This window comes from Nymphalis io, chromosome 9 (assembly GCF_905147045.1).
Source record: "Nymphalis io chromosome 9, ilAglIoxx1.1, whole genome shotgun sequence".
Classification (NCBI taxonomy): domain Eukaryota; kingdom Metazoa; phylum Arthropoda; class Insecta; order Lepidoptera; family Nymphalidae; genus Nymphalis; species Nymphalis io.
The window spans coordinates 5,880,362-5,903,541 of NC_065896.1; the positions used below are offsets into that span (position 1 = coordinate 5,880,362).

At 30.0% G+C, this 23,180-nt stretch overlaps 1 protein-coding gene across 1 annotated transcript; it reads right to left on the minus strand.

The window, feature by feature from the left end:
* Positions 1–821: 821 nt before the first annotated feature.
* On the minus strand, positions 822–22,905 carry LOC126770785 (putative inorganic phosphate cotransporter). The gene is made up of 10 exons (XM_050490346.1): positions 22,838–22,905; positions 8,793–8,872; positions 7,418–7,617; positions 6,991–7,227; positions 6,411–6,620; positions 5,842–6,009; positions 5,302–5,518; positions 4,719–4,840; positions 4,071–4,187; positions 822–2,242 (listed from the first exon to the last, which is right to left on the minus strand). Exons 1-10 carry the CDS (start codon positions 22,888–22,890, stop codon positions 2,024–2,026), a joined length of 1,623 nt encoding a protein of 540 aa, XP_050346303.1. The 5' UTR covers positions 22,891–22,905; the 3' UTR covers positions 822–2,023.
* Between the last annotated feature and the right edge of the window lie 275 nt (positions 22,906–23,180).

Below are 23,180 nucleotides of genomic sequence, written 5' to 3' on the forward strand. Positions count from 1 at the left end.
ATCCATCTTTGCCTGTCTTTGTTTAATCATCAAATGTACGAAAACTACACTTGTTGTTGTTGTTCTTTGCTAACCATGTCACCACAATAACATAAGACACATAACACCGCGTGGAGGCTGGGTTACTCCCAAATTTTGATATTATTTAATGTTACGCTCACATCTTTTGTTTTTTTTTTGCTTAATGGTACTTCATATTCACAAATGTATGTGTTAACCCTATTCCAATCGAAAAAGGAGTAAAGATAAACAAACCATAGATTTACATATCCCTGTGATTTGCTAAAAGCTCTGCCGTATTATTCACTATAAACAATTCTTGGTTAATTTCACCTTTATTTATAATATCACTATTCCACCTAACCTTTATCACTTCAATTTTACTTTCAATGTTTATTTTAGAACTTAGCTAACATTAATTACGTTTTTATTGTATTATCGTTTATATAGTATAACGTCTTATTTTTTTTACTTTGCCTTTTCTAATAATTCCTTTATTTTTAAAAGAAAATTAAAAATGCAAACTTAAATACAAACGCAGAAAGGTAATGCTTTCTACCTAAAGCCCGCTTTTATTTAAAAAAGAAACGAAAAGGTTTAAGTGGGTCACTGGTGCTTTATGAAATTCTATTCGGTTCGATCCGTTAGATATGTGGGCTTTTGTGCTGTCTCTTATTCAATATGTGTCTGTACTTTACACACCTAAAGGACTACTAAAGTTAACTATATATAATAAGTATATAGTGGTACTATAATAAATTACATTTATGCAATGTATAAAAGGTATATAAAACATAGCATTATTATTTTATTTTTTATTGTCTTTCAATCACAAAAACTTTCTAGAAGAATAAATCTATCACAAACTTTAATACGTTTATAGGAATATTTCGTTTAACACATTTTAATAAATTTAAAAAATATTTGTCATTAAGTTAAAGTATACAGTATTTGGAAATTGGGTAACCCTTATTATAACATCGTTATTGCAAAACATTACTATGATAATATATTATATTTCAAATACAACAACTTGGCAATGGTCGGGGAGACCATATCTAAAGTTTAAAGGTGAGCATGAAACATATACAACATTGAGATGAAACTCAGTGTTGTTTGCCCAAATTTGAACCTGTTATCTTTGATTAGATTAACATGTTCTGCTCACTAGTGTCTTGGCTTATTCTAAGCAAATGTAAATTTAAATTAAGAATGACAATATTTTAATACTCAAAGGCCTATTAAAATAGGTATGGTAACTGAACTATTTTAATTATTATAAAGATTTTATACAAAGTTTTAATAAATTCGGTGAGAATTTTTTATAGATAATAAATTTTTGATATAAATGTTGTCTAATAAAATTAAAGATAAGTCCATTATATACAATAAGATTTATTTAGAAAGTTATAATTAGCTATTTAACTAATGCATATTGCTGAAGACATTTTTTTTTTAATATAATATAAGTTAAGAATAAATTATAGATTAATCTGAATTTAGAGAAACTAATGGTATAATCATTTATTAGATTTTTTACCTATTAAAAGTCATTTTGTCAAAAATCAAAAATCCTTAAAAAATACTATAGACAACATTAAGATTTTAATATCAAAATTTGGTGTGTTTATAAATATTAGACAGACTGTTTTCACAAGTCTATTATATTTTTGTGTACTTTTAAAATGAACTTAAAAGCACCATTAATTAGTTTATCACAAAATGGCACTATGAGAATTGTACACATTGCATTTATTAACTATTTTTTAAGAAGGTACATTCTAAAACTTCTATCAAACTAACACTTACAATATAAATATAACAGCGCCACATATTTTTGGGTCCTTTGTTTTCCGTTTAACACAACCCATTTTAGTTAAAAACGTGCGAAACATTAAAATTTCAGCCCATTCTTGTCCTAAGTTCTTAAAAACATTCTAGCTAATTGCTATGCAATGTTTAAGGGGAAATTTAATACATTAGTATTTAGTACCCTCATATTGGTACGCAAAAATATATTTTCCTATAACGCTGTCCCTTCTGCTTCCTTCTTTTTGCTGCTTTCCTTATCTTCATTAGCAGTTTTGAGTGGACCATGTTTCCAGCCTTCAGGGTAACCGTATTGACGTACATCGTCCCACCATTGTTGTTTCCCATCAGCCCAGATACAGTATATTACGTTGGTTCCAACGAGCACCGCGAAGCATACCCAGAATGCCAATCGCCATTGAACTAATGTTGACTGAAAAAAAATGAATAGGTAAATACTATACTATTGACAAAACAGTAAAACGTCCAAATTTATTTTCCAGAAATTGGACAATAAATATTGGTTTCAGCCGAATAAGGATGGATAAACATGGATCGTGAAAAAACAAAGTAGCACATTTATAACCATTACAGTTTAAATTACTGCCTGAAACGGTTTTGCAAAATTTCTTTTGTGTGATCAGCACATTTAAATGTTAAGAGTGGGGAATTAATAATTTAATTTATTAAACGCTTTTGCAAAGTACTTTCGTGATTATTATCTTTCTTATAAGTATATAAGCAATTAGAAAATCCAGGCAGACTTTGACGTTAGAAAATCCATCACAAAGACGTCATGTCATGAAATCATGACATGTTTTTGTTTTTTGTACATACAAAATATGAACATACAAACAGTAAGCTAATGTACAAGAAAATTAAAGTGTGCAAAGGCTAACTTATCCCAATAAAACCTTTATTGCTTGAGCCGCAAACATGAATTATTCTACGAACCGACAGAAATTATTTATATCGCTCACTCGCCATTTTTACATAGGAACAGCAGTTTTTTTTCTTATAGAATAGGAAGGCAAATGAGCATATGATAAGTGGTCACCAACCATAGACATTGGCATTGTAAGAAATTTTAACCTTCGCTTACATCACCAATGTGCCACCAACCTTGGGAACTAAGATGTTATGTCCCTTGTGCCTGTAATTACACTGGCTCACTCACCCTTCAAACCAGAAAACAACAATACCAAGTATTGCTGCTTTGCGGTAGAATAAACAGTACAAGTATTGGCAGAATAACTGACAACTATGTGGACTGTAAGCTTACGCCTTATCCTAAGTCTTATCCTAAATAAAACTGGACTATAATATATATTTTATAAAAGCAACAAACTGACAGCAATAAAAATTGCTGGTAACATTCAAAATTACATATTATATGTAACAATATCCGTTAACTTTTTTGGAACTGATCTACACTTTAATGAAGTTTTGAACAAACATCTCAGATTCAAATATTATCTGCGAGCCACAGATAAGAGTAAGATAACAGCTAATCTTAAGGACTATATATATCCGTACAATTATAGTGCACAGGTGTGCTAACTTCCATACAATCTCTATTCCTTTAGCTTAATAATGCAGCAGTACAGTAATTCTACTCCACCGAAGAAAATTAAAAACCAACGGCTTTGCTTAGCTTGCATGTTTTCCGAATTTCGGAAATTTAAAATTGCCAATTCTCTATATCCGAACGGTTACTGAGAGTTCTAGGCATTTTCGGAATTTGAATCCAGAACCTTTGTAACAGGAACCTATAAGTAAGGCAGTACATCATTGAGGCAATTAAAAGCGAAATCTAGCTGATGATATCAGATTGAAACACGGATTACAGAAATAAAATTACAATAACATAAATTTGACTAGTAACTTGCCTAATCATTATTATAATATAAATCCGCAACGCAACATAGAAATATTTTGTAAGCTGCTAATTGGTAATTAAAACAGACATCGATGTTGTTAATTAAGAAGTTTATGTTGTTATGCAAACAAATACAGGGATGTTCTATATTTATTAATTTCCGCTTATGTATAAAATTATATGTAATCGTAAGCATAAAATTGTAGCGGGTAAAATGTTTAAGTTATCACGAGGTTGTTTTATTAATAATAATGATATATATAATAATATATTTGAACAATAAGACTTATAATGCTACTAATTTACGAGCGTACTTTGAACAAATGTCGTTCAAATTATTATAAAACATAATTATTATTTAGTTAACTTCTCAGATACTTACGTCGGGAGTTAACAGTCCTATGAGATAAGGAGTGATAATGCCTGATATTGTCGACGTTCCGTTGATCATAGCAGTCAATGAACCAGCATAGTTAGGTGCCAAGTCCAGTGCATTTACCTAAAAAACAAAATTACGTTCATAAGCACCGTTTTTTAAGCGATGTTAGCTTAAAGGCTTCAACTTGTTTTCAGGCTTCACGGATGAGTAAAATTTCTAGGTGTAATTAAACTAATAAATTCATATTGTAATTTTATTTACGTAAATTATATATCAAACTAAAATTTAATTATTGTATTAATTATATATTATTTATAATTTTATATTATTGCTTGTACACTTCTTTATTATTATTATACTTTTTTTTTAAATAACTTATTCCTTAATTATTAACTAATTATCAAGTAATAACGTTAATATGGAAAATAAAGTTAATAAATTTTAACATATATTTTATTATTAAATATGTAAATTTTAACGTTTTTAATAATTCGTTATAGCTAATAGAAAACGAAACTCCAAATAATTAATAATAAATTAATTATTAATAAAAAACTGAACTTTTCATGTTAGCAAATTCTCTCTAAACAAATATAGCGCTTTAAAAGTTTAAGGAAATATGAAATGTAATAGAAATAACATGTATCAAACCTTCATGCCGCTATAAAAGCCACCCATTAAAGCCATCGATGCGATAAAGTACGCGACAGCTGCAAAACGATCACATCCAGCGTATGAAGCTAATATAATACAGATGGCGGGACCAGTTGCAGCTGTAAAAATTTCGCAATGTATATTTGAGCAATACAATTTCGTTGTTCAAATACTTTCCATGCGAGTGTCTGGTATTTCATATAATACGTTTCTTTGCAATTGCACGAAAAATATTGTTAAAGCTTTTACTTACATATAACTTTTTATAAAAAATAATATCAAATAACTTTATATAAAATAAATTAATAACATTGTCATAAATATTATTTTTTTCAAGCGACTTGAAAATATAACTTAAGTTTCTCTGTGTGCGTATACAACCTAATCTTATGATTTATTCTCTAGGGTAATTAATACTTTAGACTTTAATTATTTCATAAATAATACACACATACTTAAATTCAACTCAAAGGCTAATAATTTATAAGCTTACGTAACGCTTGTGTTAATTTTTGAGTTTATACCATTAAATTAAGTAGTTATTCAATTCATTAATCAAGATTATTACTGTAATACATACCTATAGTAGTATGAATGATTCTTCCAGTTTTAATTGAGTGCCATTTTCGTTTAACACAGAAGTCACAAGCCCAGCCGAAAATGAAAGCACTGATCCACATAGCAAGGTAAGGAATGGATGTTAATGTTCCGGTAGTTGCGATGTTGAATTTAAGGACATCTGTCATATACTTGGGCAGGTCTGTTACCATTGTGTAGTAGCCCCAATCGTGACCAACCTGTAATGGTATCAAGTATAATAATTTAAATTATATCAAATTCATGTAAATTTATAATAATAATAATTTTACGAAGAGATGATATTTATATAGGATATTTTATAAATCGATGCTCATTATCCATAAAATTAAAGACTAAATGAATAAATATCCCTTAAATTTTACGAGGAGTGATGTGAAATTTTTAATGTAACGATAAATTAATCACTTATTGTTTTTATCACAAAATATTTTTGAATTTTTTATTACATATAAATAAAATGAAGTAAATGATAGATAAAATTTTTGAATTTAATTTTACAAAGTTAAATTGAGTATCTTACCGCAGCGAATAAAAGTGCCCAAACCGGAACCGATCGAACGATGGCTTTCCATGGTACAGGATCCCTAATGTTTGCCTTTTCTGCACTAGTCACGGTTTCATTTAAATATTTTAATTCCTCGTCTGATATAAACGGATGTGTATTTGGAGTGCTGTAGCAGAATATACTCTGAAAATTATAATTTTTATTTATAGTAAATATTGGATAAGTGCACCCTGAGAGTAACTTAACTCTATTATTATTAATCGCTACGATTAAGATTCTGTAATATAAATAACTCAAATTCATTATTATTATGATTTTTATACAGCACTCTTTACCGGAGTACTTTGTCCTATTGCCAAATAACTTTGTATTGTCGTGTTCCCGTTTGAATGAGCCAGTGTATACTTACAGATATAGGAGTCATACCATCATAGATCAAGGGGTTAGTAGCGCATTGTTGGTGTATGGCGTGGCTTATATTTCTTGCACTGTCAGTATCGTGACCATCATCACGTGAAACGAGACTTACAACTTCATAAAATTATTTTACAAAACGATTGTTATAGAAAGTCGTATCAACTTACCCAAGCAATAAACCATAAAATTCCAAAACATCCGAAGAAGTAGAAAACATTAGCCCAGTCTCCGCCACCCGCCATTAAAAAACCTGACATAAATGAACCGAAGATATTGCCTATTTGAGCACCACCGAACACAACAGCGCCTTGTCGAGACCTCTCATGCGGTGGGACCCATCGAGCGAGCACAATCATCAAAGCTGGCATTGTTGGACCCTGAAATGATAACATTGTTAAAGTTTATACTTTTTTTTGTATCATTAATATAGGCTGCTTTGAAATTTAATTATATGAATAAACTAACTATTCCGCGCCATTTCACCCACGTTAAACGTTATTCCTCTATCTATCTAACGCAATTATTATTTTTTCAAATCGCTTTGGTATTACCTACGAAACTAAGAGCGTTCAAACAAATATGGTCTTCAGCTTTATATAATAGTATCGATGATAAGTTTTATCAAATACGATAACTATTATAAAACAAACTACTATTCAATCATATTACAAATCATAAGAAAGAAATATGCACTAATGAATTTATAGAACAGTCAATGAGTACAATATTATATTCGAAACTTCTTACCTCGCCCATGCCTTGTAAGACACGAAGTATGAATAACCATGTTGCACCTCCAGCCTTCACAACAACAGGAGTTAATAAAGTAAATATGGCCGTACTCAAAAGACCAATTCCAAGAGTCCATTTGCCGCCGTATCGTTCCGCTAAGTACCCACCAGGGACGTGAGTAATGGCGTATCCATAGTAAAACGCACTAAGTATAAGACCTTGGGTCGACTCAGACCAGTCGAAGATGGCGTGCTAAAATAAAAAAAATGTGATTTCATTAAGAAAAAAATCTTGAATTATTTTTTGAAAAAGGCATAATCGAATATTTGGACTGTCTTTTTGAAATATAATTAAATCTTTACTGACATTTATTTATGAAAAAATGCTCAACGCATATTTATGTCTTTTAGATAATTATTATGGGTAAAAATAAACAACTTACAGGTTTAAGCGCAACTGTTCCATTAACTAATAATTCGCTGTCATCAGGACAAGCATCGGGATCAAAGTGCGCATCCTCGTTCTTGGTGTTATTTACCATCTGGGTCACCGCGAGGTTCAAACACACGCGCATAGTATACGCGTTGCAAACAGCCAGCAGTCCCATGATACCGAGGACATACCGCTGGGGAATTATGAACACTGAGCAAAGAAAATTGTTACATGTAGTCTTGAAATTCATTTTACATAATTATCAACATCCAAAAATTATATATTTAATAATATAATAGTACATTAGATTGAGCCTCTTAAGTTTTTTGATGTGATACTTAATAAGAGATCAGGAGTTCAAGCCCGGGCAATCACTTTTGAATTTTCGACAAAATTTGAGTTTTTAATTCATTTCGTGCTCGTGAAATCGGAATATGTCGTATGAAAATCTGCCACATATGTATCCAACCAGCTTTGAAGTTGATGGATGGAGCTTCAAATCTTCTCCACAAAGGAGAAAACATTAGCCCAGCAGTGGACCAACAGGCTTTTACTTTTTACACTAGATTAATAATTACATTGGAATAGTATCGTATGTTTTTTATTGAGTTAAGCTAATCTCTTATTGATAAGCTTGTTTCGATTTTTTCATAGTGTCCATAGTAATAATAGATTCTATATTATAATATTATAATAGATTCTAGCACATTTATTTTAAATAAGTAAACATAACGAAAAAACCTACCTACTTATATAGAATTTTTATTACGTACAAGTATATTTAAAATTCAGTTGCAAAAGTTAACCCACACATGAAGTCAACAAAACGTATAAAGGAATACTTGAAATACTTTCATAAAGCTAGCTATTCATTATGGCAGTGGAAGTAATATTATCAAAATAAGAATGTTTCCTTTATAAAATGACAGAACAACAGAACACTTAAATCGATTTTACTATATCTTTGAAAGTAATTCATTTATAAGTTATTTCGTTTTTGAAAATATAAAAAAAAATTATAGCAACTTTTTCTTGTAATCAATAATTATTATATAGTATTTTTCATTTGTATGCAAAAATGCAAATAAATTGTCTGAAAAATAAGCTAGATTAGCACACTACGCAGCACATATTATATTGCACAAGTAAAGCAAACATAATTGTACTCTATCCGATGGGATTGCTAATGCGAACGACCAGGAAGAAAAAGTCAAATAAGATAATGGCCTGCTCCGGGAATTGAACCTGGGGATAGGACCTCGAGATCTGTAGCGTTATAATACTATTAAGGCAGTCCGAGATATAAGTACAATCATTTAAGGATGCTTAGTACAATTAGACGATTATCTTTAGAATAATATGTTTACGACAACGAAAATACTTACGCTTCGACACCCTTAACCGCCATCCTTGTAACATTGCAACGTAAAATACAAATATTAATGCAGCTAACGTTAATTTTGACCTGAAACAAAAAAAAACAAAAGTTAAAACAAAATTCATTTTATCATATTTTATTTAATATTTCACTACCTAAACAAAATGCAACCGCAATTAGCAAATTAACAGGATGGGGTATTCCCAAGCGATAAAATTATGATCGATGGATTTCTCATTATATTATTAATAAGGCAACTTAAAGATAATTTTACGAGACATTATATTAAGGATTTCATTAATTTTATAATTATAACAAATCATACCCAAGAGCTCTGGCTTGTGTATTTGTAAAAGTCTACAAATAAGGACAAAATTATACACAAAAAAACTTCTAATGTATTCATGGTTTTCATTATTGTTTAAAAAATTAATATTTTTTACCGCTGATCAAATCGCTCATAATTTCAATACATTGTGACTAGAAGCTGAAGTGTTTGTATAAAGATATTATTTTTGAGTACACGACCTTCAATATTTCATTGACACGGTTTCATTACAATCTACTCAATATAGCGATCTAATCTTAACAAACTGGTGACATTAGAAGAATCACGCCGCGCTGAATACTATATTACTCAATCAATATATTTATCCTTTAATAATAATTCTTAGCGTATGATTTATTTGAAAATAAACACAGATAGTTTTGAAGACTTATCGAACTCATCTGTTATAAATAGCGTTTCTTTTAATGAAACTAAAAAACGGGAGTTAAAGACGAAGTCACGGCGAAATGGATAAAGCAGGCTAAATGGCTCGACTCTTGGTATAACCTCACTATTGAATAACGCGAAATTACTATTTAATAAGAAAGAGAAGCTAACATTTTTATCACTGTGGTCGTGATTAGTCTTAAATATATATAGTTTTTTATTTTAATCTCATCATCATCAATCATATTGGATTATGTTAAGCTTTTCCATGCACTACTATACTACACAGAGTATCACTACACTTGAAGTAGCTTAATTTTAACGTTAAACATTTGATTGACCTACATACGATATACTTGTACATGTAAATTGTTACTTTTATTATTTTTAATTAACAATTACTAAGAAACATTTGTTCATTTGAAAGTTATTAAAATATTTTTAATATTGCTAGTTTATTGCTATGTGCCCTTGAAGAACTAGATTTGTTCGATATCAACAAAATCATAAAAAAATATTATAATAACAATATACAAACACACTTTATTGTTTCATAATCATTGAGGTCAATGGCTCGCTTAACGAAAATGAAACAAAGTAATACAAGGCTTTCAACAAAGTTAAACTATATATTTATGGCCTTACTTATAAACGATGCTTAGTGAATGTTTTGCTTAACACTTATTTCTCCTTTTCTGCCATTTTTGATTTGATATTTAGAAGAAAAAGACGCAGCATTGTTTAACTAATCACTCCGCTTTACAACGATTAATGTACAACAAATAATAATATATGTAATATGATTTTCAAGTACCACATGCTTCGCATATATGTATATTTTCCACACGTGTATGTGGGTTGGTATATACACATATGGAAACTGCGTGTTAGAAGAAGCTCCAATCCTCCCCTCTTTGTTTCTCAAAAGAAGAATATTAATATGTATATATTTGTATACATGATCTATTTCCTAAGGAAATATGACATTTTAATCTAGTGATACTTTTTAAATTATATAATCATCACAATATATCCAGTAAAGTAATAATTATGATTTTATATAGGAGATGCAATTATATTCCAATGATACTTTTTCTTAGTTTTAGACGAAGGAATATGATTTATAACAACGGGCCTTGACTCGACTGGAATGTGATTGCGAATGCACGCTTAGACTTTTTACATTCCCTACATATATTACGCAAATGTAAAAAAGTTTTAAAACGAGTATTTCTCGCGATATTCAGCACATTTTAGACAAAATTCTATTTTAATTTTATATCTGTAGTCCACGGTTACATAAAATCAAAAAAGGCTGAATTTTCACATCCTTTATTTAAATTCCAACAAACGATATAAACGGATTTATTTCGTGAGTAAAAAAAAAACAATGTAAGAGTAAGAGACCATAAAATATCCCATTTGCTGGGCAAGGGCCTGTAAAGATGCTGATTTTTTTACTTATTCCACCGAATTCATCTAATACTGTTTGGACATGTGCCAAAATACCTATCGAGATTACACAAAGTGAATTTTATGGTTTTAAAAAATATATTAAATAGTCACAAGTTTCTCGAATTCAACCCATGTTTTACCTATTGACCTAACTCTACTTCTATTTTGATTTCTTTAAAGTTTTAAGTAATTAAACCTAAATTAATATAAAACTAAAATGACAAATATATTAATTAAATGAGACTTATTACAACTTGATTATAGTTAAATTTCTACTCACGCATATTAGTATGAAATAATCCAATATAAATTTCCAATATAGTTAAAAATGAAAACACTGGAAATTATTTTATATTTATGCGACAGAGGAAATGTTAGACTGCTTACAATTTAAATACCTTTTCAATAATAATAAATATATTGGTTCGCTTTATTGTAAAGTGATCATTGAACAATATGTCAATCACTTCAGCGATAGATAAGATGGACTTACTGTTGTTTTATCTTAACAAATATTGCTTGACATATTTATCTGATTTAATCTTGGAATAAACCTTTGAACCATCAAAGTATTGAGTGGTTAGAGACAGATGTGTTGACGTAATAGAAGAATATGTTTTATCTTAGTGTTATTTGAATGAAAAAATTCAAGATAAGTTAATTGTATTATAATATTTTTGATGTGAAACGTCTGTTGGCACGCCTTGGGCCAAGACTGATCGTATGTAGCGGCAAATACAACGATGTTGCCTTATGGCTACTCATAATCCCTTGTGTGCGTTGGGCGTAAATTAAGCACTATGTTATTATAATAACAAGAAATATAAATTATTTTACAAATATGTTTTTATTTATTTATTGGTTTTACTCTTATATAAATGACTATCATTTTCGATGTTTCACATCAATCGGTTTTATTTTATTATAATATTTTTTAATATTTAATAAACAAATAAAGCAGCCATTCGCGATTTTGTTTGCCCCGAATTGGATTTTTTAAAGAAATCTTCATAATATATTTCATGGTCGCTGAAATTTAGTGTTCATAGTGTAAAATACTTGTATATTCATATGATCATATGAATATTATTATTAATTATGTATGTTATTATAGTATATAATAATTTAATCAGAATAACTAACCACTACATATGAAAAAGGGTCCAACATTAAGAGCTGCACTTGATTTAACAAACTCGCGGATTTGTCATCTTCTATTTTCGAGTTTAATGAAAATACTTAGTTTTAGTATATTACGGACCAAAAGGTTACTATAGAAATATATGAAATAATTAAATCAAATATCAATTATACAGATAGTATTTTTGTTATATATGTGTCATTATATATAAATAGTGCAATAAATCCACTCCATGTATAAAAATTCAATTTTGACGGACAAACAAATACAGAAAAATCCTTGTATTTTTTGAATCAGGAACCTTCATAAGTCGGAAGAATTGCTTATTGTTTTTATTTATTATAAATATTTACATAATATATTTTGCATTATGTAAATGCTCAATAAAAACGTTTTATACAAATGAATCGTTTAAATTTTTAATGATTCTAGCTAACTATTAAATAATTTATAATCACGATTTTCATCTTAGCGCATGACTGTCATGAGTGTGCATCACCGACAGTTCACAGATAGTATAATGATAGGTTTCATATAATAGATCTTATTCAGATTATAATCATATTTGTGCACTCGCTTAAACTCCAAACAGCGCCAAAAAATTAACTATTGATTTTCATGTCATAAATTCTCAGAAGACTAAAGTGTTAAGCTTTACTAGACTCGAAAAGCGCATAAAGCCGATTGTCCAGCACTTGAATTATCTTTGGTTATCTCGGACTGCTGGTCTATATGTTATTTTGGATTATGATATTAAGGATATAATGAGTTACAACATTTGTGGTATTTCCTCAAGTACTTGAAATCGAACAGAAAGACCAAACTGTTAACACTTAAAAAAAGAACAAGCACAAATGATCAGGATCGAACCTGTGACTTTTACACCACTAATGGGCCCGTAAACCAATGTTGATGTTGATGATACATGAACGTTAATTTTGGATTACACACTGTTTCATAGAAATATGAGTCGAAAATTTGTGTATAGTATGCCCGATTGGAGATATTTATGCCTATTGCTCTGCCCGTAATGCTCGTAGCGTGAAGATCTATAGCTAATGACCATACATAATTGACGAGCTATCTAAGCTTGCAGCTTCGTTGAATATGATATGACGTCACAAAAACTAGATTTAAGAAAACAGCTACACCTATAAATGTTGCTTAGGACGTGATTAATTAAATATTGCTGTTTTATTCTCTCGAATGTCAAATCTATGATGAAAGGAAGAGAAAAAGCAGTGTTTGACTAAATAACCTCTAAACAACATTTATAATTTAGACCGTAAAGATGTTGTCATTTTGAAATGCATTTATTGCTACAAAATAAAGAAATATTCTAATTAAGTATGCAGAATAATATCTCTTCTGTGCTGACAAAGGTCTCTCAAATGCAACAGAAATGTGATGTTACGTAAACGTTGTTCAAGCGTGCAATAAAATTATATGATTAGTTTTATCGTGTACCTAATTGGTAATTAATACTTCCACGGCCTTATCGCAGGCTTATAGTGAAAGGATAGACATTAATACCGTGACTTTGAATATAGTTAGTTGTGACGTGGTTGTTAATCATAAACGTTGGGAAATCGATATTTTGTTTTTTTTTTATAGAATAGGAAGGCGGACGAGCATATGGGCCACCTGATGGTAAGTGGTCACCAACGCCCATGGACATTGGCATTGTAAGAAATGTTTCATCGCTTACATCACCAATGCGCCACCAACCTTGGAAAATAAGATGATATGTCCCTAGTGCCTGTAGCTACACTGGCTCACTCACCCTTCAAACCGGAACACAACAATAACTAATTAAATTATTATTTATATTGTACCGACTAGATACGGGGTCTGCAGAAAGCTCTACAAAAACACGAATATATAAAATGTATATATTATAAAACTGACTGCCTCGTTGGTCTAGTGGCTAAATATAAGGCCCAGACCCCGAGGTTCTGAGTTCAAATCCCAGGTCTGAAAAGTTGCTGAGTTTTTCTGTCAAAAATTCTTAGTAGCAAGTTGGAAGTGCGAGACACTTCCGTGCCTCGGAAAGCACGTTAAGCCGTTGGTCCCGCGCCTAAACTCTTTCCGGTTGTGTCGGATTGCCGTCTCATCGGATTATGAGAGTTAGGGAATAGAGAGTGCACCTGTATTTGTGCACACACTTGTGCACGATAATATGTCCTGCGCAGTTGGCTAATCCCTCTTGAGATTGGCTGCCGTAGCCGGACGACATTATTTTACAAAGCGAAAGTTTAAAGTGTATTATCTTGTTAAATCTCTAAAGTTAGCGGTGCAAATTGCAAAATGTTAATAGTATTTTATAATTAAACTAAATTAAAACGGAAAATACTTAATATTTTGTACATTATAATTTTTTTTAAAGGGAAAATATTTGTTAAGGTATACTATATATGAGATCTACAAATATTTCTATTAAGTTCGCCAGTATGTACTCGAAAAACGACATGATCAAAAATCAACTTAGTTGACATAAAAAATAAGTAATATAAACACAAATCACACATTCTATGTCTATTTGAAAACCATATACAATCAAAATATGAAAGATAAAATTCAGAGAAATAAGTTTTGCGTGAAGTTGGTAAAAGACAACGAAACAAAATTCTTAATATTATTAATAATATGTTGATGAAATTTACTTGTATTTGTCAATCATATTTTAAAATATTTATTTTACAAGAACAACACCTTTTAAAAATAATACTTACTAAGAAAAAATGAAAATAGTTTTCAGTATATTTGTAAAGACAAATGTTATATGTGAACAATATTATTTAGTTTAATGATTTATGAAAATGTATGAAATTTTAACATATTTATATATTAAAATGAAATTGTATCCATATCTACACAAAATTAGAAAGATTTAAGCCAATACACACACCTCACACATATTTAAAGACTCAGTTGTAGGGCTTTGTGCAAGCCCGTCTGAGATCTCGGGATCTGGGCGCAACCCACTCATCAGATATGTTAAAAAAATTAACGGTTAAAAAAGAATAAGCTGGAAATGAAAAATCTCTAATAAAATGATCCGTCACCATCACCGATAAAAATATATAAAATATTCATGTTTTTTATTAACAGAACTGAGTACTTAAATCTGCAATATATAATAGATAATTTCTGACTGCCTCGTTGATTTAGTGACTAGATGTAAGGCCGCAGACCCAGAGGTCCTGGGTAAAATTCCCAGTTCGGGCCAATAAAAAGTTTTGGGGTTTTACTGTCAGAAAATGCGCTTGAGTACTGTAAAATGTCCTGTGCAGTTGGCTAATCCCTCTTGAGATTGGTCGCCGTGGCCGAAATCGGTCTGGTAATTTATTATGTTTAATATATAATTTGAATTTTGTAGAAATATTTATATAATTCAGTAGATATTATTAGATGGGTAACAGCAAATCTTAGTAAAAAATGTTGTGTTCCTATTGAAGGATGAGTGAACCAGTGTAATTACAGGCACAAGAGAAATTTTAGTTCTCAAGGATAATGAGGCATTAGCGATGTAAGAAATGGTTAATAATTTGTAATTAATCAAAGTGAGCCTTTTTATTAAAAGTAAACACAACTTTATTTAAACTATTCAATGCGAAAAATTTATTCAACTGACGTCATGTACAAATTGCTAAATTAAATATTTGTATAAAAAGTTAAATTTTTAAGCGAAGATAAATATTATTTTCACGACGCTCCCGACTTTGAGAATATTTTTTTTTGTTGTGATTTCGTTTCAACATGTTATAAAATAAGATACATGCAGGTTTCCTGACGATGTTTTTCTTAACCGCTGAGCACGAGATGAATTACTGGTGGTAGGGCTTTGTGCAAACTCGTCTGGGTAGGTATCAGATATTCTACCGCAAAACAACAGTACTTGGTATTGTTGTTTTCCGGTTTGAAGGGTGAGTGAGCCAATGTAATTACAGATACAAGGGACATAACATTGTTCCCAAGGTTGTTCCCAAGGTTTGTGACGCATTGGCGATGTAAGCGATGGTTAACATTTCTTACAATGCCAAGGCCTCTGAGCGTTGATGACCACTTACCAAAGCACATGAAAATTCAGTGGTGCCTGCTCGGGTTTGTCCCGGTGTTGTCTTGGTTAAGATTCAAGTGTTCTGCTACTGGGCAATTATTATTATAACCTATAAACGGGGTTTTGAGTGTTTGTATTCATCATGAAGTGACCGATATTGTTAGCAAATGATATTTTATGTCATTTAATTATTACAAAAATATTGCATTCGTAGAAGACAATGTTGCTTCCAAGCCGATAAATGTATGTAAGATTTTTTTGTGCATGTATACAAATATATACCCAATCTAAACTTTGCCTTTAGCGTTGGTATTTAAGGAAGCATCAAGTCATAGAATATGTAGGTGATAAATATTTATACAAATAATAAATTTTGAATAAATATTTAGTGATTACCGTGTAGTGGAATTGTAGTAAATATTCTAGAAGTTTCTGGAATTATTGAAGTTAAAAATTTGTTCTATGTAAAAACGATATTTATTTATATAATAATAATTGCAAAAAGTCTTACGTTAAAGTAATAAAAAAAATATATCGTAGTTAATTTTTATTTATGAGTTTAATGCTGTCGAAGGTTTAATATGAAGAGTATATATCAATATTTTACCGTGGATAGTAACAAAACTTGAATATGAATTTTTTTGTCTGTCTTACTCGCTTATCTCCCATAATACTAAACCAATTTTCTTGCGGTTTTTACAGGTCAACTTGGGGCATCGTTTAGGCTTTGTTTCACCAAAATCGGCTGACAGCGAGAATAGTTATCGGCATTTAAGATAATTTTAAATGTCTTAAAGCCTTCTTTTCATATAATAAAGCAGTTTAAACCACGTTTCTGTTGAATATACATTAAAGAACTTTATCAAAAAAAAATGTAGGCGTACATTTTCATAAGAGTAACAGAATACGAGAATGCATTTTATAATATATAGCGTAATAAACTGACTTGCACGTAGCCGAAGTCGCGGTCCCCAAATAGTAAAATATAAAAAAAAAATAGTTTGTTTTTGCTCCGATGTAAAGAACACAATGTTAACATACTACCTTGTACTAACAGTAATGGTAGTAGTAGTAGTAGTAATGTTGTTTCTTGACCAAATGTTGACTGTAGTGGTCAATCTCGAGGACTAACCATCTGCGAAGAAGTTCAATATCAACCACAGGTTTCGTTTCTCCACAACCTGAAGTGTATTGTTTATTTTCACTGTTTCATAATCGAGGATAATCTGATACGACAGGAATGAGATCATGGGCAGGACCAGCTTTACATGTTTACCGAACCACGAGAATATATTTACTATATACCAATAAATAAAATAACTACCTTATAACTGATTTATTAACTTTTGGTTGTTACTAAAATTTCTTGTTTGAAATACAAAAATACGAACCGTGGACTTAAGGATCTACAGTCTTATAGGCCAGCTACTAAACAAAGGCTATTTACATAACTTTGTTTTCAATCAGCCTTTAGAGACCCTGGATCGTTTCAAAAGAGCAATTCGTTGATGCCCTAAACCACTGCGACCGGTTTATAAGGACAGAATATTAATATGAAATAATCATGTCAGTGATACATGTCACAGCCTTATAGGGGTTTTTAAGACATCGTACGAATATATTTTTAATCTTCCGTACTTGGATAATGATTTTGCAACTTCGATGTAATTACAGAGAGGAGCTGTTGTTCGTTGTTATTTTTTATTACGCGGTGAAATATTAAACATCACTTGTATATAATCCTTTAATAAATACTGCTTACTATACTATATATTGCTTGTAATGTCAAATTTGAAATTACGAACTTCTTATATTTACGTAAGCTTTGATTTTATGAATGTTTTTTTTCTGTTTTCAAGTTAAATAATTTTATTTAATAATATAATCGTCAATTTTATTTTATTAGCTTAATTCAGTTTGAGGATTGATTTCAGAATTATTTGTAAGTTACTTAGGTTACATTTATTTTAAGTATCTTTGAAAATATGCAATAGCAAACTAACGGGTGGATTTGTTTATAAGCCTAATCTTATTATTTTATTATTGACATTAAAATTTATTCAGTAACCATACCTATGACTAGCCATTAATATTATTCAGTTAGACTTAAATTCGTTTAGTAGGACATTATATAATATATTTTATTATTTCCAATAGTTATTCAATGAATACTAAGAATATAGCGACGCCGCATAAAACGTACATTTTTGTAAACATTATTACCGCTACAGAGATCAAAACTATATCTTGAAGTTTGTCATGCTGCCTATATTTACAGATATACAGATGGAATACTAATCCTGATAAAGAAAAGTAAAAAGTACATAAAGATTCAATTAAAATTTTATAGACACGTAAAAATAGATTTTTTTTTGTTGATAATTGAGAATGTTTTTTATGAATTACGTTATTTTAACCTAATGTAAACATTAACATACTTTTTATTTGCATGTTTTATATATATACAAATTTAATTAATTTACTAATAAAGATATAAACAGATTATAAAATCATTACATCAAACAAATATTTTAATATCAACATTCTGGGATAGTGAACGCCTATAGACGTTATAACATTTATTTACTTTTCTATGGTGTCGAGAGTTAAAATAACCAAAATATCTATATGTTATATACAATATGGTGTATATAACTCTGTATAGCCTGAATAACACAACACTAACTAACGAACTAATAAAAACAAAACGAAATATAACTAACGTTTTATACTTATTGTATTAATAAATATCAGATAATATAGTTTTATTACTGTATTTATATATATAGTAAATCTGTGTTTAGAAGTATATGCATGTCGTTTTGTGGTGATATCAAGGGACCAGAGTTAATACCAGTATGCAAAATTTCGAGCAAATAATAAATGCCCTTTGCGATAACCCATGTTTTCATTTAATATTAAAAACAGAATATGTTAAAGGAAACCTCACATGACGCACTGGATGTTACACGTGATTTTTTTTATAGATAGACAATGACCTAACTGTTGCAGCTTAAACAACCACCTAACTGTTGCAGCTTAGTGGTAGAATTCAAGATGAAAAAAACCCTTACCCTAACTAAGTAATTTTATCTAAAAAGCGCGAATTGAAATCCAAGCAAGCACTGCTGACTTTTAAGGGCTTCGGTGCTTTTGTATTTATTTCGTCTTCGGATAAAAAATTCGTACATATCCACCAACCGACAATGAGGCACCATTATTGAAATGTCTCCAAACAATCTTCTTAACAGAAGAAAATGCATCTATGAAATATTAACAGGCTCCTACTATACTAGTGTTAATTGTAATAAATTTGCGTATTCATGACGTCATGAAAACATAGTTTGCAATCCTTTAAACTAAAAGAAATATGATATTTAACGATCCGAGTAAATAAAAAAAGAGCAAAAAGCGATTTTATATTCGGAAGGTGTTGAGCAACCGACAAACAACTCGAGCCGATCGATAAGCTCTGAGGTCGACTACTTTCCACCAGTGTGCGTTTACGATACAAAACCCAAATTCACCTCACAAATGTACAAGCGCTGAATTCTGAACAAAGGAATGTGTACTATATGTTTGTTTCATTTATACAAAAATTATTAAAAAATCGCTAATCACCTTAATTCAATATTTGGAACTTAAAAATTTAATCGGTGCAAATCATGTTTAATTTTAGAACTTTCGATACCAGATCGGTAGATAGATAAAAACTTTATTGCATTAAATTTCACAAAATAGCTAGTTTTAAATATAAATAAAATTGGATATAATATATTTATATATTTGGTGCAATGTTGGCCTTAATCGCTAAAAGTGATCTCTCACAGGTAACCTCGAATGGGTTGAAATTAAGCTTTCAATAAAAGAATTAATGAAATTAAGCTTTCAATAAAAGAATTGCTGATATATAATATTATAGACTAAAAAATAAAAGGTGCTGCAGATACTATATACGATAATCACAAAAAAATTACATCTTAATAAATAATAAATAAAATTATACTTGTGCTAACTTTGGCAAGAATATTTGTTTTAAATAGGTAATAATCATAGTTCAAAATTGACAAAAAATATATGACATTATTTATTAAAATAACAACATTTTAGTCATAATATAATTGTATTTTCTATATCATATTACGCTACGACCGGTATGCATTGTATTGCTTCGATTAAAATAAAAATATTAGACACGATTAGTTCGACATTAATAGTATGTAGAAGATGATACTACGATGGTAAAAAAAACTTCTCGTTAGTTCACACTTACGAAAAAGTAACAATTGTACAAATTTTTAATCAGATGAACATTTACCGTTTTGTAAGCCTAGCGGCTGGCTTATAATGTGAATAAAATTTCACATGTTCACATCTACACCGTTTCCATCAGCGGTAACATCGAACACGGCTTGTGACGTCCCAGCAACGCACGTGATGACAAATAAACGTGAGTAACGTACGTGCGATTACTTACGCAAGTGCTATCCACCCTATCGATTACGTCCCGAGTCGTCATTCAATCTCATAGAAGACATGACTTTTGACATTCGGAGCTCCCAATGACTCACAGAGGTTAAGTCTAGTAGTCACCCCAAGCTCGATGAAGCCAGGTCAGTAAGGCCTGTTATTGCGAATACATCTACTGTGCACTTCTCTCGTTGAAATTAAAGCAATTGATTATGAGAGAAGGTCAACGCGGAACGCACCCCCGAAAACGCAGGAGCCCTCAGTTATCATCTCCAGTTGATAGGCTCAGCATCACGGTTTATGCTATAAGGAAAGCTAGACAGTTGACTGATACTTAAATTTCCAAAATCGTTTATGTCAGTTATTTTCATCATATCGTAACATAAGGCCATCTTTCTTTCAGGTAAAGCTGCTGCTATTGAACGATTCTTTTTCTTCAAAAAGAGCCGTACAGATGATAAATAATATAAAGACCGGAGCTACCTTCAGATAATATTAAGAATAATAAAAAAATAGATAAGAAATACATAAGAGAATATTATTATTACAGTTGTATCATAGTAGATGGCAAATATTGTTTTCATTATTTTTATGTACGTGACAATATTTATTCGTATACAAAAACATTGTAGAAATAAAAATAAAATGAAAATCCTAAGCTTCCGTCTCAATAGATTGAATAAATCGTTTTATCGTTATACATTGCGTATACGAATTTTCAATAAAATAAGTCTATACTTGAGCTGCAGCTAAGCAGGCTTCAATGAGTTTTTTTTTAAATAATCTTATTAATAAAGCCTTACTTTTAATTACTCTTTTTCAGAATATGTCTATCTGCCAAAAATGCACGGTTTGAATGATTGGTGAATTTTGTGTATAAATTAAATGATTCTATGTAATAATATAAAAAATTGTTAAAATAAAAAAAAACAAAATGATCGACTTAGTTACAACCTAATACTCCGTTGATATTAAACTTAATTAAAAAATATTGTATCTAAGAAGAATAAGCAATTAATAGACCTCTTGTTAAACAATCTTCTGGTCATGGTCATTGACAATACTCATATATCTTGTATATAATCACATATATGTACATACATGGATACTTGCGACAAGCAATTTACTTCGTCTTGTCCGATTTGCTGGACAAAAATTTTAAATTTTTGAGTTATTAAAAACTTATTATTTAAAAATAATTATATCAGAATTAAAATATATCCTATAATTATATTAAATAAAGAAAACACCATAAATAGATTAAGTTTAGTGTAATTTTTTTTTTTCATTAATTTTGTTCATAAAGTAAAATGGAGCCAGAAGAAAAGGTATGCATAATTATGAAATTCCTACTCTTATCACGAAAAACATTAAGGCTGAACAATAACACTCCAATGTCAACTAACTTTGAATAAATTGTGCCTCACTTAATATATATTTTTCTAATTTTTAATAAAGCATAAAAATTATATTTTTGTTTGCTACTTTATATCATCGTAAATATTTATAAAAAAGAAAATTAAATAGCGCTTTATATAGTCATATCAACTGTAATTAAATGTTAGTTCTCATTTGTAAGTACTATGAAACTTGACAAAATTTTATATCCACTTATAAATTCGAAATGCAGTCAAATAAATTATAGCATAATAATAATGAATCTATCCGAAAACTAACAAAAATTGTGGAAATACAACAAAAGATAATGGAGAACCGTAGAATGACAGGTCCTTAATAAACTAGTAGAGTTATAGAAAAGAACTTATAGAAAAAAAACTATTTATATGTTTTTTAATAGGGCATTGTTTAAATCCACGACAACAACCAAATGGAATTAGAAATCTTAATATATCAGAGCTTAAATCTGGATAAGCAGCTAGTGTTTTAATCTGCTTATTCTGAGAATATATTCTTTTTTGTACTCCGCTGAATGAAAACATTAACAGAAAGCTTTCAGGTATCTGATGAACTGCTACATGCATCCATATGTAACCAAACCGCACTTTTGTAGTGGCCTGGTGAAATGATCTCCAACAGATTATCATCAAGAGAGAGATTTCGTAAAATATAAAACTGGACAGTTTGTATATTTAGATTAGGTACTATATTAACACAAGAAATCGTTCTTTATTAGACGACGCCGAATCATAATTTGTAATGAATGGCATTGAAAAAATTACACACGTAATATAAATCCGTTCACCAACTTACTTGTTCTGAAATTGGGTAACTCCATTATCTAGCGATCTTTTTCCTTTTGCCATTATTTATATTGCACTAGACACTAAATTATGCAGACAACTGGCAACCTGACGCTCTGACGTCATCGAGACACTAGAATACACGTAATTTCATAAATATGACGCTAGTTTTATGATAGGTTTTAAGTGATATAATTTTTAGCACAAATTTATCGGTAAAATAAATAGTGTTTTAGCTTCCAGCAACAGTTTGAAAATAAAAATACTTCTACAAAGCCAGCAAGTAAATAGTAAAGGATTATCAACGTTGTATGAGTTTATTACTTTGTAGGGTTCAGCAGTGAAATTATAAA

What these genes read in the sequence shown, in the direction of transcription:
- LOC126770785 (XM_050490346.1), bottom strand. Translation starts at nt 22,890, where the DNA reads ATGGCAAAAGGAAAAAGATCGCTAGATAATGGAGTTACCCAATTTCAG. An exon ending in GTTACCCAATTTCAGAACAA is followed by an intron (nt 8,873 to 22,837) that starts GTAAGTTGGTGA and finishes TTTTTGTTTCAG; the next exon opens with GTCAAAATTAACGTTAGCTG. An exon ending in GCTTTTATAGCGGCATGAAG is followed by an intron (nt 4,188 to 4,718) that starts GTTTGATACATG and finishes TTTGTTTTTTAG; the next exon opens with GTAAATGCACTGGACTTGGC.